Genomic DNA, 19,671 nt, shown 5'->3' on the forward strand with positions numbered 1-19,671 from the left:
ACTAAAAATACAAAAAATTAGCTGGGCATGGTGGCGCGTGCCTGTAATCCCAGCTACTCAGGAGGCTGAGGCAGGAGAATTGCCTGAACTCAGGAGGCGGAGGTTGCAGTGAGCCGAGATCGCGCCATTGCACTCCAGCCTGGGTAGGAAGAGCGAAACTCTGTCTCAAAAAAAAAAAAAAAAAAATTAGCCGGGCGCGGTGGCTCAAGCCTGTAATCCCAGCACTTTGGGAGGCCGAGGCGGGTGGATCACGAGCTCGAGAGATTGAGACCATCCTGGTCAACACGGTGAAACCCCGTCTCTACTAAAAATACAAAAAATTAGCTGGGCATGGTGGCGCGTGCCTGTAATCCCAGCTACTCAGGAGGCTGAGGCAGGAGAATTGCCTGAACCCAGGAGGCGGAGGTTGCGGTGAGCCGAGATCGCGCCATTGCACTGCAGCCTGGGTAACAAGAGCGAAACTCCGTCTCCAAAAAAAAAAAAAAAAAAAAAAAAAAAAATTAACCAGGCATGGTGGCACAAGCCTGTAGTCCCAGATATTTGGGAAGCTGAGGTGGCAGGATTGCTTGAGCCCAGAAAATCAAGGCTACAGTGAGTTCTAATCGTGCCACTGCACTCCAGCCTGGGCACCAGAGCAAGACCCTGTCTCAGAAATAATAAGATTTAAAATTTTTAAATAATCCAGGCATGGTGGTGTGCACCTGTGGTCCCAGCTACTTGGGAGGTGAGGTGAGACTTGCTTGAGTTCAGGAGGTCAAGGTTGGATAATGAGCCAAGATCACACCACTGCACTCCAGCCTGGGTAACAGAGTAAGACCTTATCTCAAAAAAAAAAAAAAAGAGAGAATTTGTAATCTATATAAATACAACATATACAAAACAATATTTCACATATATAAGCTAAGAACATAGGCTAAGCTGAGTAAGTACAGGAGGAATGACGAATAATGTAATCAGAAGTGGAGGTAGTCAGAAAAGCTTCCTGGGAGATGCCTTCTCATGTGATTTTGAAGGAGTCCAGGAAGACAGAAAGAGGAGGTACGTGGGAAGGTGTCATAGCAAAGGGGAGACCTGAGGATGGCACCACTAATCAGTATGTTTATGTATCTCCCTTTCTGTTCTTTTCTCCCTCCCTCTTCCTGTAGCTTGAAAGCTCGAAGTCTGGCTGTGGCCATGGGAGATACAGTAGTGGAGCCTGCCCCGCTGAAGCCAACTTCTGAGCCCACTTCTGGCCCACCAGGGAATAATGGGGGGTCCCTGCTAAGTGTCATCACGGAGGGGGTCGGGGAACTATCAGTGATTGACCCTGAGGTGGCCCAGAAGGCCTGCCAGGATGTGTTGGAGAAAGTCAAGCTTTTGCATGGAGGCGTGGCAGTCTCTAGCAGAGGCGCCCCACTGGAATTGGTCAATGGGGATGGTGTGGACAGTGAGATCCGTTGTCTGGATGATCCACCTGCCCAGATCAGGGAGGAGGAAGATGAGATGGGAGCCACTGTGGCCTCAGGCACAGCCAAAGGAGCAAGAAGACGGCGGCAGAACAACTCGGCTAAACAGTCTTGGCTGCTGAGGCTGTTTGAGTCAAAACTGTTTGACATCTCCATGGCCATTTCATACCTGTATAACTCCAAGGAGCCTGGAGTACAAGCCTACATCGGCAACCGGCTCTTCTGCTTTCGCAATGAGGACGTGGACTTCTATCTACCCCAGTTGCTTAACATGTACATCCACATGGATGAGGACGTGGGTGATGCCATTAAGCCCTACATAGTCTACCGTTGCCGCCAGAGCATTAACTTTTCCCTCCAGTGTGCCCTGTTGCTCGGGGCCTACTCTTCAGACATGCACATTTCCACTCAGCGACACTCCCGTGGGACCAAGCTACGGAAGCTGATCCTCTCAGATGAGCTGAAGCCAGCTCACAGAAAGAGGGAGCTGCCCTCCTTAAGCCCAGCCCCTGACACAGGGCTGTCTCCCTCTAAAAGGACTCACCAGCGCTCTAAGTCAGATGCCACCGCCAGCATAAGTCTCAGCAGCAACCTGAAACGAACAGCCAGCAACCCTAAAGTGGAGAATGAGGATGAGGTAAAATTCTGGGGAGTGCCAGAGACGAAAGGTGGAAGAGGGCTGCATGGAGACAGGATGCCTCCTATATACATACAGGGTTACTTACGCCGTTCTTCCTGTCCTCCCTCTGTTTCATTTCACTTATAAAAGCATGGAGTATTAGGATGAAAAAAGACCTTAGAATTCATGTATTTCAACCACCTTATTTTACAAAGGAAGAACTCAGACCCAGAGAAATAAAGTGACTTGCCTCAGGTCATGTAGGTCATGGCAAGGCTGATGCTCCCGACTTGTGTCTCAAATAATTTTCATTAAACTGCTCTGGCTGGGCACAGTGGCTCACGCCTGTAATCCCAGCACTTTGGGAGGCTGACGTGGGCAGATCACTTGAGGTCAGGAGTTTGAGACCAGCCTGGCCAACATGGCGAAACTCTGTCTCTACTAAAAATACAAAAATTAGCCTGGCGTGGTGGCAGGCGCCTGTAATCCCAGCTACTCGGGAGGCTAAGACAGGAGAATCACTTGAACCCAGGAGGTGGAGGTTGCAGTGAGCAGAGAATGTGCCAGTTTATCCTGGGCGACAGAGTAAGACTTTGTCTCAAAAAAATTAAACTGCACTGCCATTCCATTAATACCTACTGTGTTAATGAGGACTGTGGCAGAAGCCCACCACACCCTGACCTCAGAGCAGCATCCCTGGGAAAGGAAAGGTGCTATTGTCTTTGTGTGTGCTGGGGTAGGGGAGATGTCAGACAGAACATCAGCTTCATTCTCCTGGTCACTCCTCCTCATAATCTAATCCCTTTTCTCTACCCCCTGAAGATCCTGCCTTTTGTTGACATAAGTGGAAGGTTCATTCTCTATCACTGAGGCATCTGCAGAATGCCTTCATGCCTGCTTTCCTTGTGGGGGAGAGTGCCTTGCTGGTGTCTTTCCCATACCATTTGGGAGAAGCACAAAGGGAGGAGAAAGCACTCTTAGTATAGAGTAAATCTAGTGCCTGGTCAAGGACCTGGAGGCTGGGAAAAAGAGGAAGCTCCAGCAGCAGTTGGAGTATAATTTAGGATATAGAGCAGGGAGGAGGAGACTGCCTGAATAGGTTATACCTACTCTTCACTCCACATCTGGACAGATAGCAGGTAAAGCTGCCCAGTGGACTACCAAGTGTCGGTGACCTGGTGTCCCAGCCAGACAATGGTGCTCCAGTCCTCCCTTCTGACTCACCATTGGCCAGGCTCCCATCCTGGCTGCCAGCCCAGCCTAGAAAAGAAGGGAAAAAAAAACTAGGAATTCGCACTTTTTGAAAAATGCATATAGCTATGGTCCTGGCATCTGCCTCTGTGGGGCACATAACCCACCTACGTTTTTGATACAGTGGGACTTTTTTCAAATGGAGTCAGAATGACTAGAGAAAAGGAAGAGGGAGGGAGGGGAGACTATAGAGCCTGCTCTCTGGAAATTTGGAGTTTTTTAAGGATAATTTAATAATGGTAAATCTAAAAGTGCTAACATATATTCAGCACTTATGTACCAGGCATCTTATCAAGGACTTTACACTTAATCCTCACTACAATGTCAAGAGACAGCTATTATTTTACCAACAAGGAAACCAAGGCTTAGAAAGATTAGATGATTTGCCTAAGGCCCCTCAACTAGTGAATGTCAGACTCAAATCTCCAGCTGGTGCTCATAATCATTCAGCTGAACTGCCTTGGTTATTTCTCAGTATCTACTTTCCCAGGCCCCCCTTGCTGTCAGAGGCCATGTAGGGAAGAACGGCCCAGCTATGGCTATCTAAGCTTCCACATCCATGCACAGGCAAAGCCCAAGCTGTTCTCAGAACTAGAATGGTCCATTTTCTTTTCCGGTTGAGCTTGGCAGCAGAGCCCTGGGTCATGAAGGGAAGTCGTTGCAGAGCAAGAAGAGTCATCCAGATTCTGGTGGAACATGAAGGATTGGATAGCTGTTTCATCTTGGGGTCAAACCTGTAGCAGAGGGTGAGCAGCTGGAAGTGAACTCCTTGGTGCCTCTTGTCAGGCTTGGCTTTTCACTGTATCCACTTTGTAGTGCTCATCTTAGGACCAGAAAAGCTGAGGCCTCAGGACTTTTCTTACTCTGTGTTGATCCTTGGTCCCTCTTTGCTTGCATCTAAGTCCCACTCCCAGATAAGATTATGGATGGCACTGAGAGCCAGGTATTAGGTGAATACTTACATCATTTGGGGTGAGTTCTGTAGCTGCCATTCTTCCCAATTTGATACCTTATCTTAGGTCACTAGGTCCAGGAAAGGAAGGAGATACTATGTTCCCAGGCACTCCTGCATTATCTAATACTGGCAGAATGAAGTACCTGAATTCACTATAGCTCCTCAGAAAATGGAAGAGCAAGAAAGAGTCAGAGAGCAACATGAATACCACTAGGTTCCTAAGCATTAGCGTCTTCAGCACAGGGTTCTCTCCCAACCCTTTTGCTTCCTTTCATCCATCCGTCCTTCCTTCTTTCCTTCCGCCCTTCCTTCGGTCCTTCCTTCCATCCTTTTTCTTGCAACAGGGTCTTGCTCTGTTACCCAAGCTGGCATGCAATGGCACAGTCGTAACTCACTGCAGCCTTTAACTCCAGGGCTCAAGCAGTCCTCCCACCTTAGCCTCCCAAGTACCTGGGACTACAGCTCTGTACCACCATGACTGACTAATTTTTTAAAATTTTTTTTGTAGAAATGAGGTCTTACTCTGTTGCCCAAGCTAGTCTCAAACCCCTGGCTTCAAGTGATCCTCTCGCCTCAGCCTCCCAAGTCACTGGGATTATAGGCATGAATGACTAGACCCAGTCCCTTTTGCATTTTGAGGATACGTCTGTCAAGGTCTTTGTCCCCTAAACACCAAAGGAATTGGTTTTCTTTTTACTCACCCTTCTTCCCTTTCATGGAACATTCATTCACTCAACATGTAGTTATTGACCTTGTACAGTATGCAAAGCCATGTGCTAGAGGCTGTGGAGGATGGGGTTAAAATGTTATCCTTCCCTCTAGGCACACGTAAAGTAACAACGAAAACCCCAGTATCTAGGGAACTGTTTAGTTTGTGACACTCTTAAAAAAGTTGTTTTCTAGGCCAGGCACAGTGGCTCACACCTGTAATCCCAGCACTTTGGGAGGCTGAGGCAGGCAGATCACTTGAAGTTGGGAGTTCAAGACCAGCCTACCAACATGGAGAAACCCCGTCTCTGCTAAAAATACAAAATTAGCGGGCATGGTGGTTCATGCCTGAAATTCCAGCTACTGGGGAGGCTGAGGCAGGAGACTTGCTTGAACCTGGGAGGCGGAGGTTGCAGTGAGCCAAGATCGTGCCATTGCTCTCTGGGCAACAAGAGTGAAACTCTGTCTAAAAAAAAAAAAAGAAAAAGTTTTCTGCCATAAGCAGGAAGTATACAGCTTACTTAAAATGAGGCACCTAATTATCTAAGGCCTCAGCAGAAATACTGTAGGAGAATCTCTAGGTAGACCCTAACACTCTGCTCACAATCTCTTGCTTTCCTTTTAGGTTCTGAGTTTAATACTATACTCCCACCACCAAGAGAGCAGCTCCCAAGGGTGAGATCGGGCCTCAAAGAAGAGGCTCAGGGGCAGTTTGTACAGTTCTCTTCCCATCCATGGTCTCCCTGCAGAGCTGTTCTCTGTTCAGCTCTCATGGAGTGTTCTATTTCTTACTGTGAGGAATCCTTTCCACCTTCCACAGTCAGAAGGCTTTGCATCGATTTTCCACATTTTCCACCATTGCTCTCAAAGCCTGCCGCTTCAAAGCTGTTCTATCAGCCTAGTCTGGGAACTCTGCTCATGGAGTTTGTCCTCCCATTCTTAACCAAATGCCAAATATTTTGGTATAGAATGGGGAAGCTGGGAGGAGAGAATGATTTAGGTACCACACCCTACCCCACAAATTACACTCTTAGTAGATTAGCTTTGTCTTTTCAGGACTGCAACCTTTGTACAGAGAAATCAACCACACGGCATGTCATGCTGGAAGACCCAGTAGGCCTTCCAGCTTGATACGGTGTGATGTCAACTTCCTGCTTCATCCTTATTCCCTGGAGCTTACTCAGTATGAGTGACAAGCCCAGGGAGTAGGAGGAGAGAAGCAGGTCATGATACACCTCCCTTCCCTCAAGGCTGTTAAATGAGTCAGACAGGACCTGTCGGACAGAATCTGCTGGAGCAATGCTCAGGGAGCCAATATCCTCCCTGTTGTTCCTTTTCCAGCCAGCTCATAGGTAGATACTGAACTATGAACTCCAACCAGCTCAAAGGTAGAATCTGAACACTAAGCCACAATAGACTCTGGCATCCTCACTGCCTTAATTCTCCCACCACCTTCTATCCAAAATGGAAGAGTTGTTGCCTTAGAGGCATGTTTCCAAGTGTGGCTTCTCCCTCAAAGTGCTCCAGTCCCCAGATACTTCAAGGAAGGACCTGACTATAGGCCTTCCAGCTAGAATAGAACTGAAACCGTGGAACCGAGTTCAAGTGGATGCTTGAATATACACAGCAAATTCCAGAGTAGAAACTCACTGACCACTGCCCTCCTGCCCTGGAAGCTCTTGGGACTTTGTCTCTTAACCCACCCCCAACATCCCCCCAACCTAGATTTGTGCACACGTGCTGCCCGTTCCTTGCCCTGGGAGACCGTGGTGGACAGAACCCAGGATGAGCCCTGTGCATGCGCGTTGCCTCAGAGCTGCTGAGTGAGAGTTTGATACCGTCTCTTTCCCCTGTTTTGCACATGGACACTCGTATGACCCAGGAATGGGGTGATGTTTAGATAAATCCTCTGGGCTGGGACTAGGACAGCTGCTATCCAGCTAGTCAGCTTTCTAGATTGATATAGCTAGGACCTAACTCCCAACTTAGGTCAAAAGTTGTAATATATTGAGTGTCATGTGGATAGCGTTGATAGGAAGCCTAAGGAGGTTTGGTAGGTGGAGATTGATTTATTCGTTACTCCCATCAGCATCCAGCCCAGAGATTTGGGGCTCATAGATAGGTCTGGGATGCTCTTTGTCACACAGGTTCAAGGTTGGAATTCAGCTTCCCAGGGTGATAATGAGGCTAATTAGAGAAGAGGTATTCTTCCTCCCTAAGGTTTCCAAAAAGCTGGAGGAACATGGGGTTTCCAATATGGGAGTCATGCAGCTTCTTAAGTTCAGGCCTGTGGTGAACAAATCCGTGGAAAAGGATTTGTTTGAGAGCATGTGAGTGGGTAAAGAAAAAGAACAGGGAAGCTTGGCAGTGCAGTTACTGCCCTAGGGACCCCGCTTCAGAGCTCTAGCCTAGAAGGAAGATCCATTGAGTTGAGAACAGAGGGGAATAAAGTGAAAAGCAGAGGCTGCTTTGTCTCTTCACTCCTGTTAAAGTCTGAGCTGCCCTTCCAGCATCTCCCACAAGTGGTCAAGCATCTGAGCAAGTAGCATTTCTGAGTTGACTTTCTTTTATTAAAGCAGAAAGGTAGAGCTTCACTAGAGAAGCAGTTTTGATCCAAGTTGGAGCTAAATTCTTTGCCTTTGTCTCTCTCCCCTCCCTTCCCACCCCCTTCTTCTCCCTTTGTCCTCTGGCCCTTTCCCAGGAGCTCTCCTCCAGCACCGAGAGTATTGATAATTCATTCAGTTCCGTAAGTGGGGCCAGGCTGGGACTGGGTGGCAGGCTCCCCCTGTGGCCGCATTTCCTCTCCGTCCCCCCGGTCTTCTGAGCCCCCAGGCCAAGGCTGGAGTTAAAATGCCCCTTTTCTTCCTGGGAGATCAGCTCCTCCCTCCCAGACTTCCCAGATCTGCTGGAGTCCCCCCTGACCTTTGCGGAGGAAATCCCAAGCCCAGGCTGAGATGAGCTCTGGTTATCCTTCTCTCAGAGACAGCTGGAGTACAGTGCTGCTCCGCCTCCAGCTCCTGAGGGTCTGGAGCAAACAGCTGGGAGAGAGGTAGAATTCACTCCTGGATTGGAGCCAAGCACTGCCTGGCAGAAACCCCCAGGATCCTGTTTCCCTCACCCAGAACCCTTTCCCCATGGCTTCTGCCATTAGATTATCAAACATTTATTCCGAGTCTTCTAAATGCTAGGCCCTGTGCTGGTGAGCTGACTCCAAAAACAAACGGGGCTTGGCCTGAAGGACAGTTTTGCCTCCTCACAACTGGTTTTGTTTTTTAACTTCAACCACATTTTTTCCAGGTCTGAGTTCTTCCCTTTTCCCAGCTCACTGCCCAGAATGTTCTTAATCCCCTCTCCTTTCTTGTTCCCTCTGGACTAACCCCTGACCCTTTGGTGCCACAGGGTCTTGGACCTTGTTGCTGGGCAAAGACGCGAGAGGAAATGCAGGACCTCTGGGAGTTTGGATGATTTTTTTCACATTTTCTATTTGATTTGTCTACCAAGTCAGTTTTCTATGTTCTGTGCTAATTCCCTCTCAGTCATGATTCCTATCTCCTCCCATGTGGCAGAGCCTCTCTCCTGAGGCATGGGGTCACATTTCCAACATATGCACGCAACTTAGGGGCCCCTGACCCAAATGCTGATTTGAGAATGGGAAGGAATTCTGCCTTTTCTAATCTGAGATGATGATGAATTGGTTGGGGTGGAGGGTCCGTGGGACAGAGATCAGTTGCCATCTGAGTGGACTGAGATGAAGGAAGAAGTGAGTCTTCAAATTTCCTCTTCTTTTCTTTCTCTATTAGGACCCCCCAAGACATTTCCAGGGACCTTAGAAGCCAATTCCATTGCATTCCCTTTCTTTATCTCTTTTCAACAATGTCACCTAAAGCATTCCTGAAGGATTCAGACCCCCTCTTTCATTCCCTGTGTGGTACTCTGAGCCATCTCCCAAGGGGCAGAGGCCGGGGTAAACTCTTCCCTTGAATCACGGCTGTGTTGCACATGCAGAGGTAGACCTGGTACTCCCAGTTTTCAAAAGAAGCTCTTCTTTTAGAGTATGAGGGAGCAAGGATAGAAATTCTCAATCAGGAAACTAAGGAAGACACACAGAAAGGGAGAGAAAGGCTTGGTGAGTCAAATGCTATTTCTACAAGGAGAGATTGTTTTTGTCCAGCTGAGGGGAGATGGCCTGGGGAGTTGGGTGACTGTCTTGATAAAATGCCCCTTCAGGTAGACGGGCTTAGACTGGGAGGAGAGCCCTTCATGTCCAGCTGAGCTCCTCCTTTTCCCCACCTACACCTTCCTTCCCAGACCAGCTTTGCCCCTTCTGAGAATGACTGAATTGCTCAGCACAAGGAACCAGACTCATAGCAGGGAATTCATATGGGAACCTAGTCACTGAGAGGTTGGGGAAGAGGACCCAAAGAGGAGTCACTAAAAGAGACAGGCCTTTAGGGCCATCATCAAGGGCTAAAAGGAGCTGTTGCTTTCTCCATCCACCTACCTTCTTCTGTCTGCTTTTTCTTTCTCCTTAATGCAAAATCCGCCCATCGGCTCATCCTCTTTCCATCCCTTGCATGTGCATTGATGCCTTTTAAGAGATTGTGGGGCGGACAGGGCAGGGGACACTGTGGAAATCAACAGAAGTAATTGGAATGACAAGCATCTTCCCTCTTTGGAAGTGAAAAAGTTGATGTGGGGCTCCCTTCTCTAGCCTTGCGGGCCTTGACAGAGCTGTGCCCCAGGGATCCAGATGGGGAAAGAACCCCGGTCTTGAGAAGGGTAAGACACTTCAAGTATAAGCAGCTCTTCTCTCTGTGGCCCTGGCTAACCTCTCCAGATGTTGCCCTTGCTCACTCTGAAGCCTTAGGACAGTCCTTAAGAAATCCAAGTGCAAGAGAAGAGGGCTGCATCCCAGTTACCTGGACCCACGGCCTCCCTTATCCTCAAGGGATAGCCTACAGAGAAGGAATGTGCTGGCTGCTCTCAATTGAAGCTGTGAGGGAGGGTGGAAGCTCCTACTAAGACTAAAAAGCAGTTCCTTTCCTGGAGTTCTTCAGACACTGGGGTCCCTGGCCTGCATGGCCAGGAGTGACTGAGTGGGTGGGCCGTTGCATTCTACGGTTTCTTCACCATCTTTTATCTTACCCCAAACCCCTGTAGCCTGTTCGACTGGCTCCTGAGAGAGAATTCATCAAGTCCCTGATGGCGATCGGCAAGCGGCTGGCCACGCTCCCCACCAAAGAGCAGAAAACACAGAGGCTGATCTCAGAGCTCTCCCTGCTCAACCATAAGCTCCCTGCCCGAGTCTGGCTGCCCACTGCTGGCTTTGACCACCACGTGGTCCGTGTACCCCACACACAGGCTGTTGTCCTCAACTCCAAGGACAAGGTAGATGGGTTCTGGCCCAAATCCCTACCCTGGACGTGACTCTACACCCACGGTTGTTCAGGGTTTGTGTGTATTCCAATGATGCCCCCACCAACTTCCTAGACTCCCTTTGTAGTTGATGATGCATATGTCAACCATGACTCTGTCTCAGTGCTATTGTGATTTTGAGAGCCCTCCTGCCTCCCTTCTTGGGCTTTGTTTTTCTGGACCAAAGAAACCTAATCTTTTCAGCTTGCTTCTTGCTGTATCTTAGGATAATTGCTCTCCACCCCACTTTATGGTCACCTTGGTAGCTCCTCTCCAGCCCTTCTGTAACTCTTGAACTTTCTAGATACAGCAACCATGAGGGTAGAGAAATATTTTGTTTCTAAGACCTTTTCTGATCAGAATGAGCAGACAGAAGGAGAGAATGATGCCCAATTCGCTTAACTGAATTTGTGTGCCGACTGGAATGAGTATTCATGGTTCAGATTCTTCCTTCAAAGGAAATACTGAAGTTTGGGATGCTCCTTAGGACAGTGCCCAGCTTTGTCCCAGTCTTTCTGTCCACTGTAGCCCCAGGCCCTGTCTTCAAGACAAGCCCACAGAAGCATCCAGGCCTCCCTTACAAGCTGTAATTGATAGTCTAGAATAGTTTGGCCCAAATGCATCATCTGTACATTTTGGAGCTCAGTTGAAACATTTTGAAGACTTGTGCATTCTCTCACCCAAATTCTTGATATAGGTTATCAGAGGACAAATGTCTGCCCTAAATAGGCCCTAAATCTATTCATAGTTTCAGGGGACTAATGGATGAAGGCTGGAGCTAGGAGCTAGGGCAGCAGGAAGAACCCTGCGAACAGAGCTGAGAGTTGGGGGTTAGTGGTGGAAGTAGATTGCACATACTGTTCTCACTCTTCCCCAGGCTCCCTACCTGATCTATGTGGAAGTCCTTGAATGTGAAAACTTTGACACCACCAGTGTCCCTGCCCGGATCCCCGAGAACAGAATTAGGAGTACAAGATCTGTAGAGAACTTGCCTGAATGTGGTATCACCCATGAGCAGCGAGCTGGCAGCTTCAGCACTGTCCCCAACTATGACAATGATGATGAGGCCTGGTCAGTGGATGACATAGGCGAGCTGCAAGTGGAGGTAAGGGAGCTTCACGGAGGTAATGCTGGGTCACAGCACCTGTTCTCCAGGAGCTTTCAACATACTTGAAACAAGACAGCGTACCCCAAGGTGGGGTGAGGCAAGTACCCCAGTGAGCGGTGTGGTTGGTGAGGGGTAAGAGTGGGGAGGCTCTGAACAACTCTGGTCCGGAATAGATTCAGTGGAGCTCATTCTCCTGGTGAAGGAATTCAGATTTAAATGTAAAGAGGAACTTCTAGGCCAAGGGGAGTGAGGGATATCTAATGAAAATATTTATTGAACACCTGCTATATAAGGTTGTCATAGAATAGCAGAGGATGGTAAGTCATACATAAATTCATTCAATAAATATTTATTGAGGGCCTTCTATGTGCCAGACCTGAGTGCTGCGTGCAGGTGAACAAGACTTGGCCCCTGCCTGCAAGGAGTTTGTGACCTAACTGGAAAGAGAGCAAGGCCAGTAAGCAAGTAAGCAGTGTGAGCCAGGCCGTGGTGGAGAGGACAGGACATTATAGGAACACCAGACTTGGGGTGGGAGTCACAAAAGATTTCCTGGAGGAAGTAATCTCTCAGCTGAGGCTGGAAGCATGGCTAGCAATTAGCTGGACAAAGAGTATTCTGGACAGAGGGAACAGTGCGTGCAAAGGCCAGAAGACAAGAGGGAGCTTGGGCCATTATAGAAACTGAAAGAAATTGTGTCTGACTGAGAAGTGCAGGTGAGGGTAAGAAGTGGTGAGGAATAAGACTGGACACATGGGCGCAGACCAGACTGCAGGAAGGACCCTATAAGCTGGGGAAAGAAACTTGAGAACTTTATTCTGGGGCATGAAGAGTCAGAGCAGAATTTTACGTAGGGCTATTAACGCAGCTGGCCAGGTGTGGTGGCTCATGCCTGTAATCCCAGCACTTTGGGAGGCCAAGGTGAGTGGATCACTTGAGGTCAGGATTTCAAGACCAGCCTGGCCAACATGGTAAAACCTTGTCTCTACTAAAAATACGAAAATTATGTTTTTGTATGGTGGTGGTAGGTAACCTGTAATCTCAGCTACTCAGGAGGCTGAGGTAGTAGAATTGCTTGAACCCAGGAGGTGGAGGTTGCAGTGAGCCAAGATCTTGCCATTGCACTTGATCCTGGGTGATGAGCGAAACTCCATCTCAAAAGAAAAAAACAAAAAAGCCCAGTGTGCTGGCACATGGCTGTAATCCCAGCTCCTAAGGAGGCTAAAGCACAAGAATCACTTGAACCTGGGAGGTGGAGCCTGCAGGGAGCCAAGATCACAACACTGCACACCAGCCTGGGCGACAGAGTGAGACCCTGACGTAAAAAAAAAAGCCAGGTTTCACTTTGCCAAAAGACAGAACCTCTGTCTTTGAGCTTACAGTCCAACTGGAGAAATCAGACATTGAAGAAAAAAAAAGTAGATACACAACAAAGCAGTGTATACTAGGTTGCTGATGGAGTTGAGAAGAAATGCTCTGGTACATAGAAGAGACTTGACAGGGGCCTAGGGGTCTGGTAGAATATTCTGTAGTTAGAGATGAGAAGATAAGATTGAATGATTTAGATTGAAGAAACTCAGAAGAAGCTAGTCTGAAGAGGGTCTGCTTTGGACCCTAGGGGAGAACGCATCCCTAGCCTTGGGGGACTCTTAGTGCAAGGCTGAAATTTCGGGCTCCTGTGATGGTCATGGCAGTGGTTCGCAAACTTAAGTGCATTGGAAGTCTCCTGGAGAACCTGTTAAAAATTCAGACTTTCAGATCCCATTCCCAGTAATTCTAATTCAGATTGGTGGCGGGGCCTGGGAATCTGCATTCTGGGTAATTCAGATACAGGTAGTTCACGTGTTGAGAAACGCTGCTCTGGGCAGCCTGGGGTCCAGGCGATCAGCATGGTGTGTAAGCAGAGTTTGGAAGGGCGGGATGAGCATGCTGCAGTGATAGCAAACAAGCAGGAAGGGCAGGAAAGGAGACCTGTACTTAGCACTCTGACCAGCACTCCCCTGCCCTCTCCAGCTCCCTGAAGTACACACCAACAGCTGTGACAACATCTCCCAGTTCTCTGTGGACAGCATCACCAGCCAGGAGAGCAAGGAGCCTGTGTTCATTGCAGCAGGGGACATCCGGTATGGCCAGATCACATTGCCCCTCGTTTTTCCTCCCTCTTTCAGGCACTTCCCGTCTCTTTGTTACCTTCCTATCCGTCTCAGTCATCTATTGTTGGCCTGTGTCTTTCCCTCTTCTATCATTCTGTCCTTGTTCCGGGCCACCAAACTTGAGGCAATGAAGGTGTGTATAGGTTGAAAAATTACTTGGGCTACCAAAGAAGGAAATTACATTTTAAAAGGATTCCAAAGCACCAGAGGAAGGAACTCAAGCAGTGTGTCTCAAAGTGGGGTCTCAAAGTGACGTGTGTCAGAATCCAGGGAGAGGAAGGAGGCCTTGTTGAAAATGCAGATTCTAGAGTCACATCCCATTCTGAATCAGTGTTGGTAGAGGAATATGCAGGGCCTGGTAATCTTAATTTTAACATGATTACAATCACTAAGTTAGCAAAAAGGTGTCACTGGTTATCTTTCCTTCTGTGAGTCCCTTTCAGCCTGGGTTCCTATCTTCGTGCGCCCAGAATCCAGGACGCAGTGCAGGAAATGTCAGTATAGATGGGGCATGAGGTTGGGGGCAGGTCCTCCAAGCAAATGATGTATTTTCTTCTTGCCAGCCGGCGCCTTTCGGAACAGCTGGCTCACACCCCAACAGCCTTCAAACGAGACCCAGAAGATCCTTCTGCAGTTGCTCTCAAAGAGCCCTGGCAGGAGAAAGTACGGTGAGTTGGGTGGTATGGGTCTCTGAACTCCCCTCAAAGCTCTGAGGCCGTTGCAGGTGCTCACTGCACCAACGTTATTGTCCATCAGCCTCCAAAAAAGTCCGTCAGACTCCCAGGCTGTGTGGGTCGTTGCCCTATGGGGCATTTGCTTTAGATTTTTAGTGGAAGCCATGTTTCTTGTCCTCACTCTGGCATCAGCCTTTGACACCCTTTACTTCTCTCTTCACAGGCGGATCAGAGAGGGCTCCCCCTACGGGCATCTCCCCAATTGGCGGCTCCTGTCGGTCATTGTCAAGTGTGGGGATGACCTTCGGCAAGAGCTGCTGGCCTTTCAGGTGTTGAAGCAACTGCAGGTAAGAGAAGAGAAGGAGAGAGAAGGGGAACTCAGCCCAATACCAGCCCACCTGAGGCGATGACTACACAGATTATTCTGCTGGGGACCACCTTCCTGCCCAGGTCTAAAACAAAGGCAGAGTAAAGGAAAGCTAGTGCTCCTTTCCCCTGGGAAGCTTAGCCATAGGAACAGCTCCACAGCGGCCTCTTTTGGCCCTTTTGAGACCTGCACCTACCCTGTTCCAAGTCTGAACTTCAGAGTGCTAGGTTTGCCTTTTAGATCAAAACTTCCAAGGCCGGGGGCAGTGTTTCAAGCCTGTAATCCCAGAACTTTGGGAGGCCGAGGTGGGTGGATCACAAGGTCGAGAGATCGAGACCAACCTGGTCAACATGGTGAAACCCCGTCTCTACTAAAAAAATACAAAAAATTAGCTGGGCATGGTGGCGCGTGCCTGTAATCCCAGCTACTCAGGAGGCTGAGGCAGGAGAATTGCCTGAACCCAGGAGGCGGAGGTTGCGGTGAGCCGAGATCGCGCCATTGCACTCCAGCCTGGGTAACAAGAGCGAAACTCCGTCTCAAAAAAAAAAAAAAAAAAAAACTTCCAAAATGGCCTGGCGCCCTGGCTCAGGCCTGTAGTCTCAGCTAGTCAGGAGGCTGAGGCGGGAGGGTGGCTTAAGCCCGGGAATTCTGGGCTGTAGTGTGCTATGCCAGTTGGGTGTCTGCACTAAGTTCAGCGTCAATATGGTGACCTCCTGGGAACAGAGGACCACCAGGTTGCCTAAGGGAGGGGTGAACTGGCCCAGGTCAGAAATGGAGCAGGTCAGAACTCCTGTGCTGATCAGTAGCAGGATCCAGACCGAGAATAGCCACTGCACTCCAGCTTGGGCAACAGACCCTGTCTCTAAGAAAAATACACATTTGAAGAAATCAGCATTTCTTTTTTTTTTTTTTTTTTTTTTTTTTTGAGACGGAGTTTCGCTCTTGTTACAGGCTGGAGTGCAATGGCGCGATCTCGGCTCACCGCAACCTCCGCCTCCTGAGTTCAGGCAGTTCTCTTGCCTCAGCCTCCTGAGTAGCTCGGATTACAGGCACACGCCACCGTGCCCAGCTAATTTTTTGTATTTTGAGTAGAGACGGGGTTTCACCATGTTGACCACGTTGGTCTCGATCTCTTGACCTCGTGATCCACCCGCCTCAGCCTCCCAAAGTGCTGGGATTACAGGCTTGAGCCACCGCGCCTGGCCGGAAATCAGCATTTCTAACTGAAGTGAGCCAAAAAGAAAATTTTGCTGGGACTTAGTGACCCACTTTCTCCTAGTGTTAAGACCAATTTATTTGTACAAGGTACTGAGATTATTTTCAAGAAATAGCTGTTAAATCTCAAGGGGAAGATCAAAATGTGAACAGTTTACTAATGCACTACTGAAGTTTAAATCTGTGGCACAATCATTGTAAACGTGGGGCCCATTTCTCTAAATTGATTTCTAATCTGAAATGACTGGAAAACTTCTTTTCCCATTTTTGCCAAACTCAAATATCTGCTTTTTGGTATATATCCATTATTCAAACGTAATGCCTCTAATTTTAATGCCAACACAATTGGTTGTAATCAAATTTTAAAATAATAATTTGGTCCTCCCCCGTTTAAAAAGAAAAAGCAACATAAAAAACTTCCCAGTGGTCTGTAGCAGGTGGGTTCTCGTGTGCTGAGGCATTGATCTTCTGATCCCCCTGGGTCGGTCACCTGCAAGCCACTTAATTTTTTAATAATGTTCGTCATAGCATGTGAATATTGTCATTTTCCAGAGGAGTCTTCTCTGGACCTAAATCTTTTCCTTTTCCTTTTTCTTTTTTCCCTTTTTTTTTTTTTTTTTTTTTTTTTTTTGAGAGAGAGTCTTGCTCTGTCACTCAGGCTGGAGCGCAGAGGTGCAATCTTGGCTCACTGCAACCTCCACCTTCTGGGTTCAAGAAATTCTCCTGCCTTAGCTTCCTGAGTAGCTGGACTTACAGACATGCACCACCATACCCAGCAAATTTTTGTATTTTTAGTAGAGACAAGGTTTCACCACGTTGGCCAGGCTTGTATCAAACTGACCTCAGGTGACCCACCTGCCTCAGCCTTCCGAAGTGCTGGGATTACAAGCACAAGCCACTGCACCTGGCCTCTTTTTTCTTGTTTGAACTTATAGCTCCCATTGTCCCAGCTTGAGAAGGGATAGTGAAGTGTCCTGTTCTCCCTGCCTCTTTTGGACTTTCTGCTTATGTGATACCTTTTCCCACTGAGTGTAGTTTCCTGACTTTGTCAGTCCCTAGACTTCCTTTCAAAACTCCCTGGTCCTTCCTGGGTTAAGTGAGTCTTACTTGATGGCTTAGAATCCAGTGCCACCAAGGAGAGAGGTTGGAGAAAAGGGGAAGTTTTCGCCTCCTTCTCTAGTCTGGAGAAAGATAAGAGTCCTGTACCCCCCATGTCTCCTCACAGTCCATTTGGGAACAGGAGCGAGTGCCCCTCTGGATCAAGCCATACAAGATTCTTGTGATTTCAGCCGACAGTGGCATGATTGAACCAGTGGTCAACGCTGTATCCATCCATCAGGTGAAGAAACAGTCACAGCTCTCCTTGCTCGATTACTTTCTACAGGAGCACGGCAGTTATACCACTGAGGCATTCCTCAGTGCCCAGCGCAATTTTGTGCAAAGTTGTGCTGGCTACTGCTTGGTCTGCTACCTGCTGCAAGTCAAGGACAGGTAGGTGACTTCTGCTGCTCATCCAACCTTTCTCCAGGGTTCTCTCTGTCCCTTCATGTGTAGTTCTCAATTAGTTACTACTGCCCTCCATGGCAAAGATGTGAAAAATGAAACAACGTATTGTAAGCAGAGACAGACGTGTTCACATGATATTAAGCCAGGAAGCAGACTGACAAGAACTGGGGTAAAAGGGCAAAGAAATGAAGGATTTACAGGAGGAGTAAGGGTTTCAGTGAGCACGGTCTTCAAGGACAAGGGAGAATGATGACAGAGAAAGCTACGGGGGAGGTACGTCCGAGCTGGAAGAAATAATTGAATGTGATTAAAGCATGGACTGCACTGCATGGCAGGAGAGTAGCAGGTGGGACCCTCAGACAGGTAAATTGAGGCCAGTTGAAGAAGGGCCTTCATTGGGAAGCTTAGGTGTTTTATTTTGCAGGCAGAGGAATGGCATAATCCAGTCGGTGTTGAGTGAATGCCCTGTGGCACTGTGGGTAAAGGGGGATGTAACTGGACGTTTAGCAACAAAGCAAGAGGTGATAGGGCCTGGCACTAAGGGTACTGGTTAGTTACTGAGAGCAGAAAGGAGAAACGTGATGGAGGTGAAGTTGAAACTCAGCCATGAACTCTCCTCACTTCTTACTCCAGCATGTGATTTCCACAGCCTTTCAGTATCTGTTGTTTTGCCCAGAGCTATCAGCTTTTTCAATGTCACATGACCTTGATGAGACCTAACTACACATATAGGTGAGGCACAAGATGTCCAAAGATAATTACACCATCTAGGGCCTGCCTTCTAAGAGTGTCTCCCAACAGTGACCCAAGGTATCTTCCCCGAATGCTCCTGTGAGTTCCATCTCTGCCTTGGCATAGGGCAACCGTCCTGGGAAGGCAGAAATGCAGTGGCCAGTGCTGCCGGGGCTTCCAGTAATATGGTGGCCCATTACATTACATTCTAGCTAATGATGGCTGGGCAGGTGGCTCACCCCTGTAATCCCAGCACTTTGGGAGACCAAGGTGGGCAGATCACTTGAGGTCAGGAGTTCGACACCAGCCTGGCCAACATGGTGAAACCCCATCTCTACTAAAAATACAAAACAAAAAAAATTAGCTAGGCATGGTGGCAGGCACCTGTAATCCCAGCAACTGGGGAGGCTGAGGCAAGAGAATCACTTAAACCTGGCAGAGTTTGCAGTGAACCAAGATCGCGTCATTGGACTCCAGACAGGGCGACAAGAGTGGAACTCCAACTCAAAAAACAAAATTTTTATATATATATACATAAATTAGCCAGGCATGGTGATACAGACCTGTAATCCCAGCTACTCAAGAGGCCGAGGCAGGAGAATTGCTTGAACCCAGGAGGCAGAGGTTGCAGTGAGCTGAGATCGTGCCATTGTGCTTCAGCCTGGGCAACAAAGAGAGACGGTCTCAAACAGAAGATCTATTTAACAAGACTGAGGCAGCAGGATTGCTTGAGCCCAGGAGTTTGAGACCATCCTGGGCAACATAGTGAGATCCATCCCATCTATACAAAAATAAAAATTAGCCAAGCATGGTGGTGCACAGCTGTGGTCCCAGCTACTTCGCACGCTGAGGTGGAAGGATCATTTGAGCAGGAGGTTGAGGGCAACAGAGCAAGACCCTGTCTAAACAAAACAGAATCTAGCTAACGGGGCAGCTTATTAGATCTTATTAGCATCTGTTAAGTGCCTGCCATGGCCTGACATTCTTATATTTAAACCAGATGATAACCCTGTCAGACATGTGTTTCCTCATGAGGGAAATAATGGTCAGGTAGCTTCTAGAACCTGTGTTCATTCCACTCTGCCAGCCCTACAAATGGACCCAGCATAGGCCCTGCATTTGAGAGCTGTAAGAGAATGTAATGATTTATAAGGAATTTGATTGCAAGCTTCAGACTGTCTCGAAGTGTCAGGATTTTGAACACAGGGCCCAGGGAGCCTAGAGCTCAGTCCTGGGATTGAGTCAGTGGGTGGCGGGGAAGCTGGCACTAGTCAGGCCCCAGGGCTTTCCTTTAGGAAACTAGTGTGTTTGAAGGATGAGAGCATCCTCTAAAAAAGGAGGGACAGAGGAGGGCAGGTAGCTGGTAAGCCATTCAGAGCATCTCAGCAAAGGAGAGATGTAGTCTAGCCACGAACGGCATCAACCACTGGAAAGAAGTGCAGCAGTGAAGAGGCCCATGCTGGGGTCAGGTTGCAGGATCTCTTCAACTGCTTCAAAAGTAGCCCAAAGCGGCTTTCCAACCGGGG

General features: G+C 48.4%; 1 protein-coding gene across 5 annotated transcripts in view; it reads left to right on the forward strand.

The window, feature by feature from the left end:
- PI4KB (phosphatidylinositol 4-kinase beta) overlaps positions 1-19,671 on the forward strand; it is a 36,516-nt gene that overhangs the window by 13,420 nt on the left and 3,425 nt on the right. For 3 of the 5 annotated variants that reach the window (XM_010329704.3, XM_010329703.3, XM_010329706.3), the window contains 8 exons: positions 1,146-2,082; positions 7,680-7,724; positions 10,139-10,366; positions 11,271-11,498; positions 13,512-13,621; positions 14,215-14,319; positions 14,549-14,672; positions 17,133-17,398. In XM_010329704.3, coding sequence (XP_010328006.1) covers positions 1,174-2,082; positions 7,680-7,724; positions 10,139-10,366; positions 11,271-11,498; positions 13,512-13,621; positions 14,215-14,319; positions 14,549-14,672; positions 17,133-17,398 — 2,015 coding nt within the window. In that variant the 5' untranslated portion in view covers positions 1,146-1,173. The remainder of the gene's footprint in view (positions 1-1,145; positions 2,083-7,679; positions 7,725-10,138; positions 10,367-11,270; positions 11,499-13,511; positions 13,622-14,214; positions 14,320-14,548; positions 14,673-17,132; positions 17,399-19,671) is intronic. The other 2 variants (XM_010329707.3, XM_003941939.4) reach the window with 1 other exon arrangement.

This window comes from Saimiri boliviensis, chromosome 19, assembly GCF_048565385.1.
Source record: "Saimiri boliviensis isolate mSaiBol1 chromosome 19, mSaiBol1.pri, whole genome shotgun sequence".
Taxonomy (NCBI): domain Eukaryota; kingdom Metazoa; phylum Chordata; class Mammalia; order Primates; family Cebidae; genus Saimiri; species Saimiri boliviensis.